The sequence below is a fragment of the Sander vitreus genome, chromosome 1 (assembly GCF_031162955.1).
Source record: "Sander vitreus isolate 19-12246 chromosome 1, sanVit1, whole genome shotgun sequence".
In the NCBI taxonomy this organism is placed as follows: domain Eukaryota; kingdom Metazoa; phylum Chordata; class Actinopteri; order Perciformes; family Percidae; genus Sander; species Sander vitreus.
This window is the reverse complement of record NC_135855.1, coordinates 16,646,801-16,668,683: the sequence shown is the minus strand read 5'-3', so window position 1 is coordinate 16,668,683 and position 21,883 is coordinate 16,646,801. Positions and strand designations below refer to the sequence as shown.

The 21,883-nt window shown below is 41.6% G+C and overlaps 1 protein-coding gene across 14 annotated transcripts in view; it reads right to left on the bottom strand.

Annotated features, from left to right (window-relative positions):
- baz2ba (bromodomain adjacent to zinc finger domain, 2Ba) overlaps window positions 1-21,883 on the bottom strand; it is a 68,409-nt gene that overhangs the window by 8,907 nt on the left and 37,619 nt on the right. For 4 of the 14 annotated variants that reach the window (XM_078246170.1, XM_078246179.1, XM_078246137.1 and 1 more), the window contains 24 exons: window positions 21,626-21,805; window positions 17,696-17,887; window positions 17,446-17,610; window positions 16,607-16,800; window positions 16,264-16,476; window positions 15,484-16,110; window positions 12,767-13,541; window positions 11,850-12,119; window positions 10,821-10,881; window positions 10,599-10,707; window positions 9,692-9,793; window positions 8,912-9,134; window positions 8,255-8,347; window positions 7,193-7,254; window positions 6,868-6,933; window positions 6,060-6,125; window positions 5,730-5,774; window positions 5,333-5,365; window positions 3,393-3,458; window positions 2,866-3,006; window positions 1,997-2,251; window positions 1,150-1,373; window positions 565-639; window positions 243-474 (listed from right to left, as the gene is read on the bottom strand). In XM_078246170.1, the coding sequence (XP_078102296.1) occupies window positions 243-474; window positions 565-639; window positions 1,150-1,373; window positions 1,997-2,251; window positions 2,866-3,006; window positions 3,393-3,458; window positions 5,333-5,365; window positions 5,730-5,774; window positions 6,060-6,125; window positions 6,868-6,933; window positions 7,193-7,254; window positions 8,255-8,347; window positions 8,912-9,134; window positions 9,692-9,793; window positions 10,599-10,707; window positions 10,821-10,881; window positions 11,850-12,119; window positions 12,767-13,541; window positions 15,484-16,110; window positions 16,264-16,476; window positions 16,607-16,800; window positions 17,446-17,610; window positions 17,696-17,887; window positions 21,626-21,803 (4,467 nt within the window). In that variant the 5' untranslated portion in view covers window positions 21,804-21,805. The remainder of the gene's footprint in view (window positions 1-242; window positions 475-564; window positions 640-1,149; window positions 1,374-1,996; window positions 2,252-2,865; window positions 3,007-3,392; window positions 3,459-5,332; window positions 5,366-5,729; window positions 5,775-6,059; window positions 6,126-6,867; window positions 6,934-7,192; window positions 7,255-8,254; window positions 8,348-8,911; window positions 9,135-9,691; window positions 9,794-10,598; window positions 10,708-10,820; window positions 10,882-11,849; window positions 12,120-12,766; window positions 13,542-15,483; window positions 16,111-16,263; window positions 16,477-16,606; window positions 16,801-17,445; window positions 17,611-17,695; window positions 17,888-21,625; window positions 21,806-21,883) is intronic. The other 10 variants (XM_078246154.1, XM_078246251.1, XM_078246162.1 and 7 more) reach the window with 6 other exon arrangements.

Sequence of the window (21,883 nt, the reverse complement as noted above, 5' to 3'; positions counted from 1 at the left end):
CGGGTTCGACTCCGACCTGCAGCCCTTTGCTGCATGTCATTCCCCCTCTCTCTCCCCTTTCATGTCTTCAGCTGTCTAAAACTACCAAAAATAATCTTAAAAAAAAATACATGTCTGTGAGCAAGCATTCAAGGTCAGTTTAGAGAGCGGATCTGTGACGATTTCATGCATGTCTTCCTCCACTCTCTCACCTATCTGTCCTGTCCATTAAAGATGGATATAGATACATCTATTGTTTTTACCTCATCATATGTCTCCACTTTTTTAACCTTCTTCATTTCTTCCTCCTCCTCATCCTCCTCCTCCTCTGCCTGGTCATCACTGTCGTCATCGTCATCATCATCATCGTCGCTGTCTCCGCCCAGTTTCCTCTTGCGTTTGGCGGCAGAGGACGGAGTGCCAATAGACTGGTTCTCTTCAACACCCATACTGGCCTCCCTCCTCCCAGTACGTTTGGCATGAATGGTCCTCAACCTGCATAAACACACACAGGTTCAGCGTGACAGTGTACAGAAAATCAAAGCATTATTTTTTTTTTATTTTTTAGGATTAAAGGAAACTTACTTCTTCAGTTTTCCTTCCATAATTATCTTGTCCTTCCTCATGTTTGCCATCTGATCCAGGTTCTTGTCAATCTCACTGGAAGAGGAAATGCAATCCTGTCAGTTACAGTTGTGCCGATGTACATCCATGTTTTTGGTATTTTTAGAAAGCAATAACAAATGTATTTAGTAAAAGCTCAGGGAGGCTGGCAACTATCTCTATCCAAAGTAAAAAGTTTAAGAAGCTAGTACCCCGAAGCACAAATTAATACTTGCATAATTTCATTACAATCAAAAAGGACTCTACTTCAAATGACTGCTCCCTACTGCAGCTTTGTTAAGCATTTTCCATTGCATCAATAAAACACACCATTAGTGGCTAATAAATAACTTCAGTGTTAAGCAAAATAAAACTCATACAGAACATGGTAGACAAATATATATTTTGTGCTTTTAATTATGTGAATCCAGAGATAAAGGTAGTATTGTAGACCACTTTATAGCCATTCAACAATGTGACACTGACGCAGAATATATTAAGAAAACAAGTACAGTGCACAGTTGGGCTGGTCCCACTTTACTTTTCAGTTTCAGCGACATCTCCTACCTGATAACAGCTTTGCTGCAGGCCAGCTCATTAGCCAGGAAGCCCAGGATGGAGGCCTTCTGGGTAGGCTTGTGGGCCTGGAAGGCCTTGGTTTTTAGACTGAGGGCTAGAGGGGCCAGCTCTGTATTGGCACAATGGGCTCCCATGTACATCTGTAGCACCTCAGACACATTATCCCTGTTGATGCCAACATTGGTCAGGTGGTCCCCCAGCATGGTTTTTGTCTGATAGAGGAGGAAAGGACGACAAATAAAGTGAACTTGTTGAACACTTACTTGATGGCTTTAAGTTGATTGAGTATGCATTTATTCACAATGCAGGAAAAAAGTCCTTACATCTTAAATCTAAACACTATAATCAAAAATAGCAATATCCCAATGGAAATAAAAACAATGCTACTTCCAGTCCAATCCAGTCCTGCATTTAAATTGGGCTTAAAATGATGCAGAAGCACTGTTATTAATATAAAAGTATCAAATGTAAAAGTACCCATTCTAAGAATAAGTCTCTTTCAGAGTAAATTAATGACTGGTGCATTATCCTTTAAGTGATATATTATAAGATTGTAGGTGCTTTAATAAGTGCAAGGTCTATATACAACATGTTGATGGATATTTAAAATCTAAGCAATGTAACATATTTACTGAGTTAAACTTACATTTGGCATGTAAAACAATGTATAACAATACTAATAAACCTCATGTATTATAATGTTGTAAACCAAAACTACCAGATAGAGCTATAAGTGCCATATTTCCCTCTCAGGTATAATTCTCAAGCTGGTCCCACTGGTTGAAAATTATACATAAGTACAATGCATGGCTTCATAAACTTTGAACTGGCTCACCTTTTGTCCAGGTGGCAAACCGGGATCACAGACTGCCAGAGAAAGCAGTTTGACCAGAAGGTCTTGGACTTGGCCCATGCTGTCCCCCACATTGAGCAAGCCCTCCTGGAGCATGCCCAGGGTAGGCACATCCACATTCAAATCAAGCCCCAAAACCTTCCCGAAGCCTCGCAGGAACTGCATCAGCATCAGGCAGTCAGACACGGCATGTCCTGGTAAGATGAGTCCAGGAATGCGGGAGAACTCGGGGAGAGGCTGCAAAGAAAAAGTGGGCAAAGTAAGGAGTGTTGTTGTATGTGTTACTATGTGAGAGAGAGAGAGAGAGAGAGAGAGAGAGAGACATTAAATCCAATTCAGACTACAGAAATCTATGATTTTAACATCTATGGGAAAATGGGTAAAACGCTGTCATTATATCTCACATGTGTTGACTGTTATCAAGATGGTGCTTTCCAATTTATGGTGATGACTGCATGATTTTTACATTATGCAGTACTCTACTTTAACCACTTGAGGGCACATAACTCCACACATAAAAATGCTCACTACCATGTGGTCTTATCGAAAATGTTAAACGTACTATGAATAATAATAATAATAATAATAATAATAATAATAATAATAATAATAATAACAATAATAATAATAACAATAATAACAATAATAATAATAATAATAATAATGACTGACAGGAATTTTGTGACTGTGCCACCCTCCTGCCAAGGAGTCAATGTATTTAACAGCACTTAAATAAGAGAAAAATTGACAATCTACATTACATTAAAGTGTGTATAGACTAAAATTTGATTATCATTTTTTTAGGTGATCAACTTCATACCCACAACACTGACAGCTACTATCTTAACTACCTTATGATCAGACAGACACATGTCTTCATTTGGCTTCTTCAGTTCCCTCGCTATCTCCAGCTCCAGCCTTCGTTGCTCCAGTTTACGCTCTTTGTTCAGTCGCTTCTCATCCCTTTTCTCTTGCCGCAAGCGCTCACGCTCCTGGAGAGTCCAAAATTCAAGACAGCATTAAGGAAGCAAAGTGTGTGTGTGTGTGTGTGTGTGTGTGTGTGTGTGTGTGTGTGTGTGTGTGTGTGTGTGTGTGTGTGTGTGTGTGTGTGTGTGTGTGAAAACAGACAAGAAGGTTTACTTGACTTTGCTGAGCAGTATTAGAATTCAGCCTAATGCTGCTGTGCATTCAAATAAAAGTGCTTGAGGGCCAGAATCTTTTGACTTGGTAAGTGTGTAGAAAAAAAAAATGAATGGAAGAAAAGAGTGAACAAAAAAAAGAGAAAGCAGGAATCCATCCAGGGAATAATGACTTAGGCTCTTTTTATGGAGTGGACTGTGTGTGTATGTCTGCATTTATTTGTGTGCATATGGGCTACCTCTGCTTTCTTGCGAGCCTCAACAGCCTTCATCAGCATTATATGTTGCCTCCTCCTCTCCCTCTCCTAGAGTGGCAAAAACACAGGCACATTAACAGGCACACATTGCACATACAGCACCCAAGGTCGACTACATATAGTATGCATTCATGTGAAATTGTAATGCACAAAATTCAAAAGAGGCACCGTACTTGAACAAACACAAAACGATGCTTCACATGTATACACTTTCACATGTATGGTGGAAGCATAAGTGAAGGAGTACAGTAATACGATGACAACCAAAAAGCAACACAAAGATGCGGTACAAAGTAGATGTGATGACAGGCTCAAAAAAGAGAAGCAGCTTGAATCGGTGGCGGCGCCTCTAAACTAAAGCTGACACAACAAAAGCAACAAAAAGCTGGTTGCCAGAAGTCTTCTGACGTGCCACATTGGCATGATCAAAATAATAAAATACTATTACATGAGTCAATGCTAAAGGTTTTTTGACATATGCTCATAATATTTGGTGAGGGGACGGCAAATAGGATTGGATGATAAAGACTAGCTACAAACGAGCAGTTCCACTTCAGTAGTTTTTGCAGCGTAGGTATTAGCACAGTATGTGACTGTTAAGGATGAGACATCAGTGTTGTTTTTTTGGTGCATGATACACAGTCTACTGCAAAAGGGCACAGGAATCACCAGTGACTGACTATCATTTTATTTGATCTCTTTAGGTTTCTCGCCACCGTATCAGCCTGTCATTCCCTATGTGATCCACCAGAAAGACACAATTGCCACTATTAGGGCTTGCCAAGGACATTTCCAGCACATACAAGTAACTAAAATAGGCTGTTTGTAAGGATTGTTTTGTCAACAAAACAGGCTAGATGCCAAGCACTCTGCTACAATATTTCTATGTCCTTATTGGTTTGATTTATCTACAATTGGAAAACTTCAAAAAGGACATGTTCAAAACAGACATAGAGCCTGTGGCATTCAGCTTTTTCCAGCTTTTCAATTCATCAAAAAACATTGAATATGTTGAGGGATATTATGATAACAAGCTACAGTAAATCAAAAGCAATGTAATTGCATGTGACACCCGTAAATATGTATGCATGTATCTCAGTTTGCCCCCCTTCATTGTGCTCCAAGTGAAGGTACAAGGGGTTAATGCAACAGTCTGAGGCTCAGAGTCCACTGTGAAACAGATAGGCAGACCTTTAGATTCAGCTGAGTGACTGTGTATGAGTGAGTAGGGCTACAAGCAGGACAGCCAGGCCAAAATAAAATGCTACACAGAACCATGTTTGTCCCTATGGTGGAATTAATTGTACTGTTGTTCAACAGTCGGTTAGGTCTATTTTCAAGCAAAGGTTGTGCTGTGCCTGGAAGTATCTTCACCATAAAGACAAAATGATTCTCAGTAGCTGTTTTCATTCTGTGTGCAGAGTACAGGAACAGTGAATGACAGAGAGGCTGGGATGGGGCACGTTAAAGTCCAGCACTCTGTGGACTGCAGAACAGATGCACGGCACAGGCAGACACAAGCTCGATGTCTTGGCCGAATTCGTCAAGCACTCATGGGTAACACAGGCTACTCCAATACAACAGTTAGACAATGTATGTGATGGATGGAAACTCCTGGAGTGCACTTTGAGACAGTGAGTGTGGATTGGCTAGCAGTCTTTGCAATGCATTCTGAGTAGAAGGTGGAGTATGGGGGAGGGGGACAGAAGCTGCCTGGCCACCGTGACAGGGTCAGTTGTCCCTCAGGACGAGCAGATGGAGGCAGCATACTGACTCTTTTTCTCTTTTGTTGGTTTTGCTGGAAAGCCATGCAGAAGAATGTAGTATGACAGCAGCCAGTGCTACACTTAATGCATTGCTATGACAACCATAACACAACCAGTTACACGATGCAGGTGTTAGATGTACAAAAATAAACATACCCATACCATATCTAGTCTATGCCTCTCCAACTCCTGCCAGAAAGAGTTGGCAAAATATTATGGAACAGAAATAATATCCAATACCAAAAAGCATGGCGTTTTAATAAAGATAAATACTGAAGTCTTTCATTCAATAGATGTTTGGTAATTAAGCACATTTATATATACTCACACATGCCTTGTGTGTAAATGTGCATAGATGCACAAATACACTCACACTCGCGCACACACACACACACACACACACACACACACGCACGCACGCACGCACGCACGCACGCACACGCACATACACATCTGTCAAATATTCCTATTAAGGTGAAGGTTGAGGTAAACGGTTTTATTTAGCAGTAACTATTAGGATCAAGAGGCAGAGCAAGTTGCAGTGAATGCCTACCTGGTGTTTAAGAATCTCCGCCTGCTGTCTCCTCAACTCTTTCTCCTTAAAAGGCAAGAAAGAGAAGAGGAGGGGAAAATCAATATGCTTCCATTTTGCCAATATCATGAAAATCACTACAGACTGATGGAATTTCAGCCCATTTCAAAGGGCCGCTTTAATTTTATTGCCAGCTACTTCTTAAGTGGAAAAAGGCCCACATCATGGTACATATAAAATAATCTAATGTGACTTTTGATCAAAAAAGGGTTTCATGCCACATAGGTATGAATATTATACTAAGTGTAATGTTACATCTGTTTAAGGTATTTATTAAAAATAGAAACATACCTTTATCCGTTTTTCAGCCTCCAATATTTTGGCATTGGCGGCTTCTTCCTTCTTTCTCCGTTTGGCCTATGAATAAAGATCAAGGTCAAAAATCACAGAGACATATATCAATCAGTCTTAGCTGAGGGCTTTGATGCACTTTAACTGATTGTTTGCAGTTTTCTGGTTTGAGCAGAAGACTTCATGCTCCTGAATGCCAGTCAAATTTGTAAAACACAGCGAATGAATAATGTATCTCTTTAACACCTAATTGTGAAATTGTTGAAGCCTCCCGTTAAGAGTGGCTTGTCAACCGTGTCAACTCAAAATTGATTTAGTCCTGCTAAAACACTTTGAAGCTCCTACAGTATAATTGTGTGTGCCTGCATATATATATATATATATGTATGTGTGTGTGTGTGTGTGTGTGTGTGTGTGTGTGTGTGTGTGTGTGTGTGTGTGTGTGTGTGTGTGTATGTGCCTGCATCTTTGCATGTGTGTTTGTGTGTGTGGAAAACAGCACCTTTTTTTTCCCCGACCCACTTATGCTAAACTGTTACTGTTGTCTACAGAAAAAAGACTTTTCTGTCCAATTTAAATAAGGTCTGAAGAGGCAGCAACAGCCTTTTTAATATTCAACAGCCGTCAACCAAGACCAATTTAGCATTAGTTCCATGTGGAATTATGCCTAAGAAGACGCAACTCCCTCCAATGCATGCTGCTGTTCAGTAATGAGCTTTAGGAAGATTAAAACACTATAGACTGAGGGGCTGTAGCTATCCAGGAATGTTCTGCTTAATCAGAGGTGCTGTTGGATCAGATTCTGTACCTCCAAAATTTGCTGCGCCCTGAGTTCCTTCTCCATCCGAATCTGCTGAATGCGCTTGATCTTTTCCTGTAAAAAACAACAACATAATCTCTTAATATTTTTTGGAAAACGTCCTTAGATAAGATCCAACCACCCTATTCCAAAGACACAACAATAAGTTTAGTACGGGAAGTAATGATGGTAATTGAAAAGCAAGCTTTAACGCATTACAAAATAACCATTCAGCATTTCCTGCGGTGCACCCAGGGACTACGTGTGTCAGGACACTTAGATAAGGAGAAAGGGAGGAAAAAGATTTGTCAGCACACACGTAACGCACACCCACCTGCTGCTTTAGGATCTTGATCTGCTCTTTCTGCTTCCTCCTCTCCTCCGCTGCCATGATAGCTACAAGAGTCAAATCAGTGTCATATTAGTGTCTACAAAAATGACCTACAAAGCTGGGCTACCAGCTGTATTCACATCTGAAATAATTAGTCGTTAAGCTACATTTATTCAGGAGGTTTAACTGAGATAAAGATGTATACAATACAAGAGGCCAAGATATTCTAAGAACTAGATCACAACTAAGATATGTCAGTAGCACAAAGCAAAACAAAAACACACAGACACACTCATTACAGTAAAACAATGACAAACATTATTTAAAATAATAGCACGTAAAAGTAGAACAGGTAGAAGTATAAGAGACTAACTTCCGATTAGTAAGGTGCATAATAGAAACCAGAAAGATGAGTTTAACCAGCCAATAATTGTAATAATCACAACACACAGAAAGCAAGCTCTTGAGATTTCGATTAGATTTCTCATCTTGGAAATCATGTATAGGAATTAAATAAATATATAGTATATATAGTATAGTTTAAGTACAATGTTTGAAACTAGGCATGGGCCAGTATATGATTCTGACGGTATGATAACCTGGGTCTGGGTAAAAATAAATTTGAACACAATGTATTTTATTTTTAAACACTGGCAAGGAGACAGATTACTAAACTGCACTTTCTGTTCTTGACCACTCATAAAAAACAGCTTATACCTTAGGAACGGTATGACAGAACATTTCAGTGGTTTTAAAACCTTGACTTTTTCAAACCGCGGTATACCTTCAAACCGGTAACTGGCCCATGCCTATTTGAAACCAGCAGCATGGCAGCAACAAAAATTAGAGCAGGAAGAAGATTTAACGTGTGCTTTAAAATGATGAAAATAAATATGAACATACATACAAACAAAATATGTATAAGCAGCATCAGCATCCCTAGAGGCCCTGCAGGTCTTTATACTTTATAAAGTGATTTGAGGTGGCCGACCAACCAACCACCACTATCATCCTTACAGCACTGAGCTCTTGTTAACCACACACACAAAAAAAACTTGAGTTTACCTTGCTGTTTCCGAGCTTCTTTGGCTGCACGCGCCAGTGCCTGCTTTTCCAGTTTTCTCATCAGTTTCATTTGGGCGGCCTGTCGGGCTATTTCTGCACAGAGCAGAAAGAAAAGCATTGTCAGTGAGACTGTTTAGGACAATACCTAAATACTACTGTGACCTGACTGAGATAATGCTCTGGCTTTTGTGAAATCTAGTCAAAATTGGGGACATGCACTTAAAACCAATTTTCTTCCCTTTAAGAATGATTATGAAGTCTGCCCATTAACGTGTAAAAATACTGAAATATACACACGGCTAAAGTATTTTTAGGAGGGTAGAACTGACTACCAGAGGGTTCTGGTGCAAAAAAGAATGTTTTGACTTTGTAATAACAGCATGTGCAGTTTTGTTATTATCAAAGCCAAACAAAAGCCCAGTGACATCAAGAAAGAAATAATAACAATAGTGATTCATCTCAAAAAGCATCTGTATCTGCATATGAAGTAAGTGGATCGAACAAACAAGCATGACATAAAAACTGACTTGTCCATATACTAAATGTTTAAAACAGTAGCCCCCCTTCCTTAACCTCTGCTACCACAACAATGGCTGGTTGATTAATGGCACACACACTTATGACAAACATATTTCAGGGCTCATTTCCTGTGCTAACCTTGAGCCTCTAGCTTGCGCAGGAGTTTGACTTCACTGGGACTGGGGCCCTCGGGCACCAGTGGATCGCCCACATTAGGGGGCCGTCCCTTCCTCCGTCGGGAACCTTTGCCACCTTCGCCCGCTAACTGGCGGTCTGAACTAGGGGGGCGACCCCTACGGCCTTCCATCGCCAAAATATGAGGAATGACCTCCTCTTCATTCAACAGGCTCCATTGTAAACCCTAAACGTACCATGGAGAGATTGGGAGTGGTGCGGAGAGGTGAAACAGTGAACGGCATGTTGACATACATCATTTCATGTGACTAAGAAACAATTTAACTATTAGCTAGCTAGACGAATCTGGTTGTATTCAACAGTGGTTAAAATAAATGAGTTAAATGATGTACCATTGTATTTTCTATAATACACAGTAAAAGCTGGCTAAACAATGCATCAAATAAGAAGTACTCATTTACGAGTTTTTCTATGGCCCCTCAGCACTGTGTGTATTTTCTTTATTCTGCTTTCAATTCCACACACATCTATTTTCTAATTTATCTCTTTGTATTAAAGACACATAACATGGTATTAATAACTGGTCACCTGTGGAAGTAATGTCAGCTGATTATTACATTTATCCATGCACAGTGAGTGGTCTATGAACTAGGACTACTGAGGGTTTTGGTTGATTCCTATTCAAGCCCTGACAGCGACTGCTGAATGAAGCTTTGCCTGCCACTAGATGAAAAGATGAACAGGGATCACGAAGTGAGAGAGAGAGAGATGAAAGGCAGTCACCTGGGGTCCTTCTCTGGCTTCATAGAAGTCACCAACCCTTATCTTTGCACTGAAGCTAAAATTATCGCGCGTGATGCCACTTATTCCATTTCTGGATAGATACTACAGAAGAGAAAATAATAATGGCGTTGGTTTAGGCAGAAAAAAATGGTGAAATTAGCGACATTGAAAAGCAACTGGGAAGCACTAGATTGGGAGTCTAAGGTTACAGTGTGCATCTGTGCAGTGCTACTAATCATTATAAAAGCCAGGGGGACAAAAAGAGCAAAAGCTCTCAGGAGAGAAAAACGGTTCTGACCTTGGGGTGCACAATTCAGGCCCTTTCTTATTTATCTGAGGTCCGTGCTCGGCGTTTTACTGCCTACTGACTGACTTGCAGTGAGTGAACGTTACTGAGTGCACATTTTTCTCTTTGCACTACTACATTGAAAGGCTGTTCTGACGATAACTGTAGTTGAACTTTTGATGAAGCAAACAAAGAAGATTATAGACTATAATATACTATACAAATAGGGCCAAAGCTGTGCATCCCAACACTAACCATTCATTTTTTTTTGGGGGTGGGGGGGGTGGGGTGGGGTGGGGAGGAGAGTTGGAAAAAAAGTGGCAGGTGAAGTGAATCTAAGAATATCATCTCACACTGTCAGGGTCATAGAAAGCGGGGTGGGGGCTGGAGCGAAATCATAGATAATATACAACAAATCCTGATACACAAGCATTTGTTTGAGCAATGTGGATGAGCAGTGTTACAATTCTTAGCCAAAACATCCTTCCATAACGAATCATAAACCGCCCACAGTGATTCCCACTTTAATCCCTGTTACAAACTGCTCATCTGTATGCCTCAAAACATTTGCTTCTGTATCATGGATGTAGACTAAACTGCAGCGCTGTGAGGCCGAGGTACCTTCATCACATCTGGGTACTGCCTTAGCTTCTTGCCACATGGGCCGTAGTAGGCCACCTCTCCCTGTGATCGCCCAGCCACTGATTTGATTCTTGTTTCTCTCCGCCACCTGGGATTTTTTTAAGAATGAAGAAATAATATATTTAGCAAATAGGTTGTTGTGAGCACTCTAAAGTGAAATGCTTCAAAAGAGCTTTCTTTCTCTCAGCCTCTTGTACATACCCCAACTCCAGAGGTATCATCAACTCCTTCTCATCCATCACCCTCTTCCTCTTCCCTAAGCCTGTGGAGAGACAGAGTTCAACCATCAATTTGACAGAGCAACTGCTGACTGGAACCCACACACATACAGTAGCAACAGCCAAAGCCCCTGAACTAACCAGTAATCATACCTGGCAGGTAACCAAGAACATACACGTGTACGCACACTGGCCTTTCAAAACGACATTTACCAGCATCAGTTGAACACAAAAGTTACACACAATTACCTGAGCTGCCATTTTAAAATCATAAAACTAAAATGCCAAGTGTGATGTATATGAACACAGGAGTGAATTTATATCACATTGCATTGTGTGATGAACAGTGTTCATTAAGAAAGGCATAAGAGAAAGAAAATTGCTTACGGTAGGGGAAAGACTGGAATAACTACTTGGATTATTCCTGGCAAGCTACACGTCTTATTTTCTCTGATCTAGGTAACCTATCTACATTGAATGAATGCGGAAGTTAACCTGTGCCAAACAAGTTGTCAAGTTGTCTTAGGCATGTTCCTACAGGACCTAAGAGCTCCGGTTAGTCAATCACAACCAACCTCCTTCTTCCTGCCTCTCTAAAAGTAACACTCCCCCTTCACAGTCATCTGAGGATGATGAGTTGTTCTGTTATTCAAGAGCAGAGGCCTTGTAAGCATGGCAGCAAAGCAAGCTCTGCTGTATACTATAGCTTTTTCTTGTGGTACTGTACTGTATATGCCTGGGTGATAAAAAAGAAACAACTGCTGTCCACAATAAGGACAACAGTAGCATCAAAGGTCACATTCAACCAATTCACCCAATTTTTTGGTTTACATTGTTATATCTTCTTCTTGTTATATATCTAAAATCAGTTCACAACCTCTTAAATCTCTAATGTCATTCTCTTCTGCAACACTTCACAATCAAAAAATATAACATAAAATCAAAAGCTGTTACAAGCATCCTTCATCGCTAATTTGTACCCTTTGCGTGCACATATTTTCAAAGACATTACCTAATGGAGATGCTAGGCTGTAGGAGGAAGAGCCTGGAGAGCTGTGATAGGCCAAGGCACTGGAGCTGGTGACAATGGTGGGAGTCTTGATGACCTGTAGGTTGAGAGGGGAGCAGCTGGTGGCGGTGTGATTGGTTGAGGTGTTCAGTAGTTCTGGGCCTTTGGTTAGCCTACGGGGAGTCATCTCCTTCTTAGATGATCCAGACGGCAGCAGCTTTAACTCCTTCACTTTCTTCCCAGAGATGTCGCTGTCTGAATTGCTATCAGACTCTGAAATGCGAGTCCAGGACACACAAAGTGGGTAAGGATCGCTGAAGATATTTTGCAGGTAAACATACAGAACACTGCGTAGTTCCAGACTCTCAGTTGTGAGGATTTGCTGCTTTTATTTGTCTCATGTGAAAGTAAACAGTTTTGGACTGGTTGGACATATCAAGCAATTCAATGACATTGCCTTAAACTTTTTTTTTTTTTTCACCAATTTTTAAAATTGATTCTTTTCCCTAGAATCAATATTTTTCATTTATTTATTTTTCACCAATGATTCACCTAAACATTTTCGGTTTACACGGTACCTTTCATATCCGTTTCCAGCAAAACAGACCGAAAGCAGAAAATGCAGAAAATACATGTTATGTACTTCTTTACAAATTAAATAAATGTCAGACTGACTGACTGAGTCAGAATGTGATGTGCATTCTTTTTAGAAATACTCAATACTATCGAATCACAATATTTCTAGGATCGCAGTAACTGAAAATCGCAATACAAATCCAATCAGCACCCATGTATCGTGAAAGAATGAAATCGGGACAAAAGCACATCGTCCCAGCTGTATATATTTTATATTTTAATGGTCAGCTCATTATTCAATTGAGAAAGTCGCTTTTACTCTTGGAAAAATAGAAGGTACAAACCTGAAAGACTATCATCTGAGTCCTCTTCATCCTCCTCCTCCTCAAGGTCGTCATCCTCATCATCATCATCATCTCCCGAGTCGTCAGATTCCTTGTTAGCCGGGAGACCAGCTGTGGGGTTACATGTCCCAGGGATCCCCACTCCAGGACTTCCAACTCCAGGTATACTAACTCCAGGAATCCCGATCCCGGGCTCTCCTCCACGAAACAAATCTACTAGAGACTGTACCAGATGGTTCTGAGAGAAACCCTTCCAGGCAGCTAAAGGGTCTGCTTGTCCCAGCCCTGGTGTCTGTCCCAGCCCTGGTGTCTGTCCCAGCCCTGGTGTCTGTCCCTTACCCTTAGTGGTCTTGTTCTTTCTAGATCCATGGCCTGCGGCATGGGGTGAGGTAGTGGAGGGCTGTGACGGAGGCCCAGATTGGGCAGTAGTTTGGGTCCTGCTCGCCCCTGTGCTCAGATTGACAGGCATCGACCCAGCATCGGAGTCACACTGAGGGGACTTGCCATGAGAGGCAGAGTCTTTGCGAGGTTTTGTGATGAGGGCCAAAGGTACGTCCTGAGTGATGCTTTGGATGACTCCATTGGGGTGGTGAGGTTCAGGGAGCCCCAGCAGGGCACTCGAGAGGAAGAGGTTGGAGTGATTGTTCTGGGGTGGAGGAGGCGGAGCGGGTGGCAATGGCGATGAAGACAGAGACGTCCTCTTGGGAGACTTGTTTGGCCCCTGCTGCTGCTTCTTTAGCTCAGCTGGGAACGTCTGCCCTTGGGACATGAGGGTCTGGGAATAGAGGAGAAGGAGAGAGGGAGAGAACAAGGAGAGGCAGGGAGTCAGGGGGAGGGAGGGAGAGGGAAAGACAGAATGGGAGGAACAAAAAAAAAAGGTTTGGAAAAAAATTAGAAAAGAAGTGGGACAAAGTGGAGTTGCTCTAGCTGTCAGTTTGCATCACTGGTGATTGTTTGAGCAGGTGACAAAACTACAATGCTGAACACTGGTCCATTTAACTGTGTCTAAGCCCCTTTCTAGGAAACAAAAAGAACATAAATGCAATAACCAAAGGCATTGTACTCTGCCAAGTTCACAAAAAGAGACTCAGTGCATCTCTCTAAAACTGTGATTACTTGTCTGCACATTGGAAAAGCTCCATCATCATTATCATCATGCAGCTGGGCATGTTTGCCTTTTTTACACTGATGACAACTTTGTGTTTAAGCAAAGGCAGGTTAGACTTTAACGTTGCACTTTCAACTGGATGTGATATGAAGTGAAACAAATCAATTTCACAGACCATGAAATACAGTAACAGTGCTGAAACCACAGGGGGAATTTAGCTTGTTGTAAACTTCCGTATACCGGTAAAACAGGAAAGGGGAAATGATTTTCACAGAATAAGCTGATCTTGAAAGGTTTAGCTTATCGATTATTGTCCTACCATCCATCTGAAGAAAAGGAGTTTGTGTAGTAAAAGCAAAGAAAAAATGTCAATTTCCATTTCATCTGAACCGATGAAAAACATAAATAATACAGCAGACATATGGGCAGACACAAAGTGTGATTCAGAATGGTAATACAACTAAAATCATTAACCATTTTATCAACAGGCTAAACTTTGCAGCATTAGAGCAACCACTGTGTGTAACCACTGTAAATCTGTTAAAAGCTGTTAAAACTTAGAAAACACAGAAAACCATGACAACACACAGATCTTAGAGCTTAAAAAGCTATATATATATATGAAAGGAAGTTTGATCTTTATACAACACATTTGGCCTGTAGCAGCTTTAAGGTTAAACCTGCTGAGACTAAATCCACAGAACTAAGATGTTATAAAGTGTTAATTTGAGCCAAAAAATGGCTAAAACCTTTTATTTAATAAAAGTACAGTACACAATCTAAATTAAGAATTAAATTCAATTGTGAAAATACCACATTAACTTGTATAAGGGACTAAGCACGTGCTACAAGGCTGGAGGATGAAATGGTTGCAAAGTGCTTGTTTTGACCATTACTTAGGTCCATTACACATTAGCAATTACACAATATACAGTAGTTATTAACTACAGTAGACAATGGCACAACATTCACTTATTCACAGGAAGTCAAGACAGTCACACCACATGTACTATAAATATAAACATAAATATCTTAGATGTCTAGTTGCTTTTCCATGTCCAATCCCAAACTACTGCCTCCTATATCAACTGTACAAAACAAAGATTCTCTCTGATGTCCAGTGATGTACAGTTGTTAGAGTTTGCTCAAGGCTGTGTTATAATTTTAAAGAGGCCCTTTGGAACATGTTTCCCTCTGATACAAATCCCAGCCAACTGTGAATGAGAAACTACATAGTTAATGCTCTGATTTTATTTTCAAATTGAGTGTGCAGCTTCCCAATTCTGTGCTTGGATCTTGTGTTTAATTAATGTGGTAAATGGCCACCATATTGAAAGGGGTGCTGGTTATGGTGTGGTAATGATAGATTTAAAAAAAAAAAAAAAACAGAGAAACATAACTGCACATTCAGCTCCAGTGGATAAATTCATTACTGGCAATGTGTTAGGAATAACTTTGTTCACTAACGCTGATTGTGCAGCTATATTTATCTCGTCTACATCTCATAGCAATATTGTGTATATGCAAAGTAATGTATGTCATTTGAGTTGATATGGTAAAAAAAAAAAATGGCATTATTCAACTGCTTACTGTTACCGGGTTGGCTTACCTGTTTTAGCCTGAACTCATTGATCTGCGCAAGTGAAGCTTCCAGCTGTTTCTTCTTGTTGGATTTACCAGAGCCGGGAACAGTGCGCCGAGGTGGCTTCAGCGAGGACTTCTGGGAGCTTGTTGCAGATGAGGTCAAACCAAAGGGTTTTGCGGAGGTAGACAGCGGGAGAGTCGAGTGGGGCGGAGAGGGGACTGAGTGAGGCTTAGGGGAGGAGCAGAGGGAGAGGGGCAGGTGCTGGGGGGGGGAGGAGGGCAGCAGTTTGGGAGGTTTGGGAGAGGCAGTGCTGGAGAGTGCCTTTGGAGATGTGGTGAGGGCTATGGGGGAGGAAGACGGTGAAGACTCCCTACGGGGCTGAGAGAGGAGTGCCAGGGGCTTTGAGTTGGCAGCCAGGCCAGTGGACTGGATCACACTGAAGTGTTGCTGTGGGCCCTCTGTCCAGGACCTGGAGCTGTGCAGGGCCAGCAGCGCCGTTTGGGACAAGGCAGGAGGGGAGGCAGAGCAGGGTAAGGGCACAAGGTTTGGGGGCTTGGAGGAGACCTTGTGAGCCTGGGTGTCTTTCTTGCCATGGAGCTCCCCAGAGAGTGGTCTGTCAGTCTTTGCTGTTCCAGTACCTGGTATCAAAACCTGAAGAGGAAATGAAATAAAGAACTGAGAATAGCCTCGTGATTTGATCATTTAGTTTATTACATTCAACTTTTTGGGTACTATTTTGCTGGCATCCTGCATTGCACCTGCACAAAAACAGATTAGATTAGATGATCTACTTTTCTTCTTTACCTTTGTTTTCTTCCTTGTCTGCTTCTCAGAGTCTGACAATTCACTCTGTTTGTCCTCTTCTTCGTCATCCTCATCGTCATCATCATCATCTTCGTCATCCTCTGCTAAGTCTTCCAGATCACTGCTGAGGGACCCGTCACTTGAGCTGTCTGAGGATGTGCCTGACTCACTGTTGCTCGCCACACAAGTGTCTGCTGGCTTCTTCCGTTGCTTCTGAGTTGAGAGCAAAAACTGCAAGAATCAGTCTCACTGTATCATGCATAACATATATATAATATATATAATTCATTTCATGTGTCATGTCTTTTCAAAACTGAGAAGTAAACTAAATCTCAGTACTGACCTTCTCCTTAGTTTTGTGGATCGTTTTTTCCACCAGCTCTGGATTGCTCTTAGGGCTGCTACGGTGACTATCAGAAGGGTCTGACTTTTTGGTTGGCTTAGTCGATGCCTGAACAGGAGCCGGACTCGCAGAAAAGCTCCCTGATTGTGTGGTGGGAGGACAGACCCCGCTGCCATTCACTGCCCCATTCACCCCTAGCAACACAAACCAGATTTACCGTATTACTAATCAGCTCCATCTTTTCTGAGAACTTTGCTACACGGGATAATGAAATAGCTGGAACTAACTGCAGAATTGAAAAAGGCTAATAAAAATATTGATTTATACATGTATCTCATCAAACATGCTGGCTGCGCGAGGCCCATGCCCAACATGACTGGTTTACATAATAAAAGATAAATTAAAAGATACTGTGAAATTAAAAGAGTTCAAGAAACAGAGATTATGAGAGGGAACACAGGGGGAAGAGGGGAAGAGGTTGACAGAATCACTAAGTGAGGACTGAAAGTCATTACATCTGCCTTGAATAGGGGAAATCTCATCATAGGACAAAGTGGATTTAGGTTGTGGAAGAAGAAGACACACAGATAAAGATGGTGCGAGAGAAGAGACAGAGACAGAAAATGCCATTACCTCTTAGAAAAGTAATCAATTAATTCACATACTTCAAGACTCACCTAACACATATGATAATACTATATGGATGTGTTAATGTTTTATTTAAAACAAATGGAAATGTCCCTTTGTTACCTTCTACTTTCCTGCTTTAATTCTCTAATAATAACCAATTTTCTGTGTACGCAATGTAACTAATCAATGAATTCTGCGTAGCGCTGTACCTTTAGGTGGGGCATGGCTATTCTTGCCGGGCATCCTGATCTGAACAGGACTGGCGCTGTGGTTGGGCTGAATGTGAGGGGTGAAGAATGGAGGGAAGCTGATGAAAGAAGGTAGAAAGGCAGCAGCTCCCCGTCCATGGGCTTCAGCAGCTCGCCACCACTCTGCTGTGAGGGGAGAGGAGAGAAATTTAAGATGCATTCCCATTCAGCCAATTGCTGCCCAAAACAAAATCAAAAGTCCCCGTCTTACCAGAGAGAGCTCCCAGCTGAGGGTGGGCAGCCAGAGCAGCTGACATGCCTAGGGAACCCAGGCCTCCAAACTCAGGCCTGCCTGCTCCGGTACTGTAGAGGGCTCCGAAGGCTGGGTGGTTGACTAGAGGGAAGGCACTTGACAATGTGGAGCCTATGAAGGGCTGCTCTCCTGCTGCTCCAAACAGACGGCCTGAGATGGATCCAAACCAAGCAGGGTGTGTTCAAATGGTTTCAAATGCAGTCCACAACAAATAGTTGTGTATAACAACACACTGGCCAATGAAACAAAGCAACAAAGTGGAGATATGTTCTTAACTTTGTTTTTACTTAAACTTTAATAAACACACAATGTCTTCTGTTTCGTTAAAAAAAAAAAGTCCTCTTAAAGGAGAAATGATGCTGTTTGTGGCCTATGCATTTCCACCAAATCTTCAAACAAAAAAATAAAGACCTGCTTCTTGACAGTAAATACGACACAGAGTGTGTGAGTTTATTCTTATACTTGTTATTGCTGATAGTTGTTAGTATTTAATGGAATTCTGTTTTTTCAAGCTACAGGAGGTGAACTTTGCTTTGAACTCTAGTGTCTAAAAATACTCACTTGTGACTTAATTAATGACTTAATAACTATTTGTACATGTTTAAAAAATTTCTTCTTCCATTAAGTGCAATTTTGACATTAGTGTACAGATGGTATGACAGGTGTTTATTGCACCTTTAGCACAACTCACTGCCCTACTGTTAGTTGTGTATGTTTATTCGTGTAGACCGAGAACATTGTTCTCAAATTACCTTGCTGAGCTCTTTTCATGTAAGGACCGACAGGGTGTAAAAACTAGATTTAAACAGCTTTTGAAAGTGTCACTTCTTATCCACCTGACTACAGAAGAATTAAATACAGAACGACCATCTTCTATTTGAATTAACTTCAGATTTAGCTTTCAGTGAGTGCGCCTAATTTTAAAGGGCAGCCGTACTGTTTCTGAGCATGACAGACTGACTACGATGCTTATGTCTACCCAGTAAAACCTTCGCATTTAAATGACAGAGCATTTTGTCATAATCCAATTTCAGCACACAACTATTTGTGTATTGATATTTCTTCAGTTTAGACTGAGTCAGAATATGCTGTGCTGTGGCAAAGACTGCATATTGTCAGTGAGAAAAAGAGTTGTGTGGATAAGGTGTAAAAAGCTAACCTCTTTCTATCCTTTTGGCATTCAATTTCAGCACAGAAGAATACTTCATCAACATCATCATCGTCTAGCATTTTCCTGAGCACAATCATTTCTGGCAGGGGCGACTGCCACGTATTACCTCCTCCCAGAGTCAGATGCAATTTGGTGTGAGCATATTTCATGCAAATTCAATTTCTATTCCAGGAAAAGAGAGCAAGTCTGCTTGATGCCTCTGCGTAAGCCAGGTAATACACATGCAAAAAAAAGTGATGACTGAAGAAAAGGAAAGTGTTGTGCATAGTGTAGATGAAAATGTCAAACTACTATACACTTGCACACACCACAGAAATGTAAAACAGAGTGACACCAGCGCACAGTGTTTTCTGAACTAACGCAATCTGGGATCTCATTATCCAGAGGGAGACTTTACATAGTAGGGCCAGTTATGTGTGCTCTACAGCAAAACACTGAGGAAGACTGTTAATGAACATGATTCTACAGATGCAGCTCAGGGACTATTTTTAAGATAGAATCAAACTGTTTGTGGTTATGTGGCGAGAAGACAAAGCCTTACCAGCCTGCCAGCAGTGTGACGTATGAGAGTATAGCCCTTTGTGTTGGCTTCAAGGCCCCTCTCCACCACAAGATAGCAAAATCTGCCTTTTGAATGTCATTACAATATGCTGAATATGTAGAGCCTGCCTCGCCAGCGTCAGCTAGCGGATACGAAGATAAACGACTGCAATGCAACCCCCAGAAAGGCCAGCCACAGCATTCACTTATGCCTGAGGTGCCCACCTCTTCCCCGCACACCCCTTCCCTTTCTAGGCATCTGCAAATGCCTTTTCAATATTAATGCAGGCTTCCAGAAGGCGAATAATTAAAAATTTGAGGCGAGAAAGAAGCACGGGAAAGACATACCTACGATTACCTACTCTCTCTTCCTCACTCTGTGTCTGTCTCTCTCTCGCCCCCTCGCCCTCATTTTCATTCTGTAGCAATCCTTCCTCCACTCTGACAAACTGCACCGCCTGCTTTTTTCATGTTTGGATGCTGCCGAAGGGGGATTAATTTGTTGTTTGTTGCAGTCAATCAAATTTCCACAGACAGATTTAAGTTAATTGCATCCGTGAGTTGATCCCAGAAGAAGAGAGTGCTACAGTACAAGCGCCGATCAGCTTTTATTCTCCAAGTGATATCCTCATCAATGACACATGCGTACTCACACTGAGTCCGTGCTCATTTATATGTTTATATGATTTTTTCCTTATAAAGTGTTAGTGGCACATTGGCAAAGGACCTTGAATAAATGCCTTCACAGTCTGCGATGAAACTATATCTCTGCAATACATAATAACTGATGTTGCCTGATCATACAAAATACTTGACATATTCTTGTTGTTCTGGTTGAGAATGATCTTCTTTTTAATTATGATACATGGATCTGGGAAAGCAAATGACACGACTTCAACTCTTTTGGCTTATTTGTATGCATATGTATTACAGTCCACACAATGGACAAGGTATGAAATGGAAAACAATTGGCTTGCTTAATACCCACATAGCGCAGCAGAAGTTCAGAGCTAACAGCCTGCCTCTCAGCATTTCATTTGACGCTCAGTCCAAAATCGCTTATCTAGAAAATCTGAGCACACGTAATGGCACAGAGGGATAAGAGGGATGTATAATGCATAAGGAGGAGATGCTCCTAATGGCTTCTTCTTTGGGGCAACACTGAGGAGATGGAGGACAAAACAAGAGGCTTCTTTTTTGCTCTCTCCTTCCTCTTCTCGTAACGGATAGAAAATACAACAATCATAGAGAATATGCTATTCCGTGCTAAGCGCAATCTTGTTTTTTGTGTGTGTATGTCTCTCTGTGTGTGTGTGTGTGTGTGTGTGTGTGTGTGTGTGTGTGTGTGTGTGTGTGTGTGTGTGTGTGTAAAGTAGGCCTATTGAAAAAGAGCAAGACATTAAGAAATGAGGAGAGAGTATGAGCAAATGATTCACTCACCCTCACAAGGGATATTTGAAAAGCACACAAAGCTACAAACACGTACACACAAATATATACACACTCCTCTTTGCCTAATGGCTTTGACCAATACATAGAAAAGAGGCTGGATGCTGGACAGGGCTGACTAGACACTGAGTGGCTGACAAATGTTAAATCATGCAGGCAGAGGGTCACTCTCTCTCTCCCTCTCCCTCTCTCTCTCTCTCTCTCTCTCTCTCTCTCTCTCTCTCTCTCTCACACACACACACACACACACACACACACACACACACACACACACACACACACACACACACACGCACGCAAAGTGTCGTGCTGAGCCTGACTCTGAGGCAGCTGGAGCCAGAGAGCTGAAGGTTGTCAGGAGACATGGTGAAGCATGTGTGTGTTTCTCACACAAAAGAGCCCCCTAATTGTTTGGGATTCATTAATGCAGCAGCTTTTCAATTGCAACCCAAGCTGTCAGGAAAAAAAATCCTTGTAGCTGGGAGAGAGGTGTATTCACACAGGCTGCAAAATAACTGTATAATTAATACAGGAGGAAACTCATTTTTCAAGATAAAGAAATGAAGAGGATTCTGAATGCTATCGAGACATGAAGGTGACCATATTTGGCCTGTTTTTTTTAGTTACTTGTAAACTGTTTGCAATGTGTCCTGGTATTTCTCTCTTCCTGTGTACACACGGTTTTTGAGAGACAGAAGATCGACACAGGGAGAAGAAGTGCTTCTTACCAGAGGTGCTGAGGGTGGATCCCAGTGCTGAGGGGCTCGGGGCCAGGCTGCTTTTAGAGTGAGGAGCAGGGGATGATGAAGAGGAAGAAGAGGAGGAGGAGGAAGAGGCCGCAGGGGAGGAGGTGCGAGCAGCAGACAGGGTGGGCGCAGGGGAGGCCAGCCGCTCTCCAGACTCCATATCTGTCAAACACAATCCAATCAGCAGGGTTACAATAGTAAAGCACACACACCCGAACACTCACAAACACACACACACTT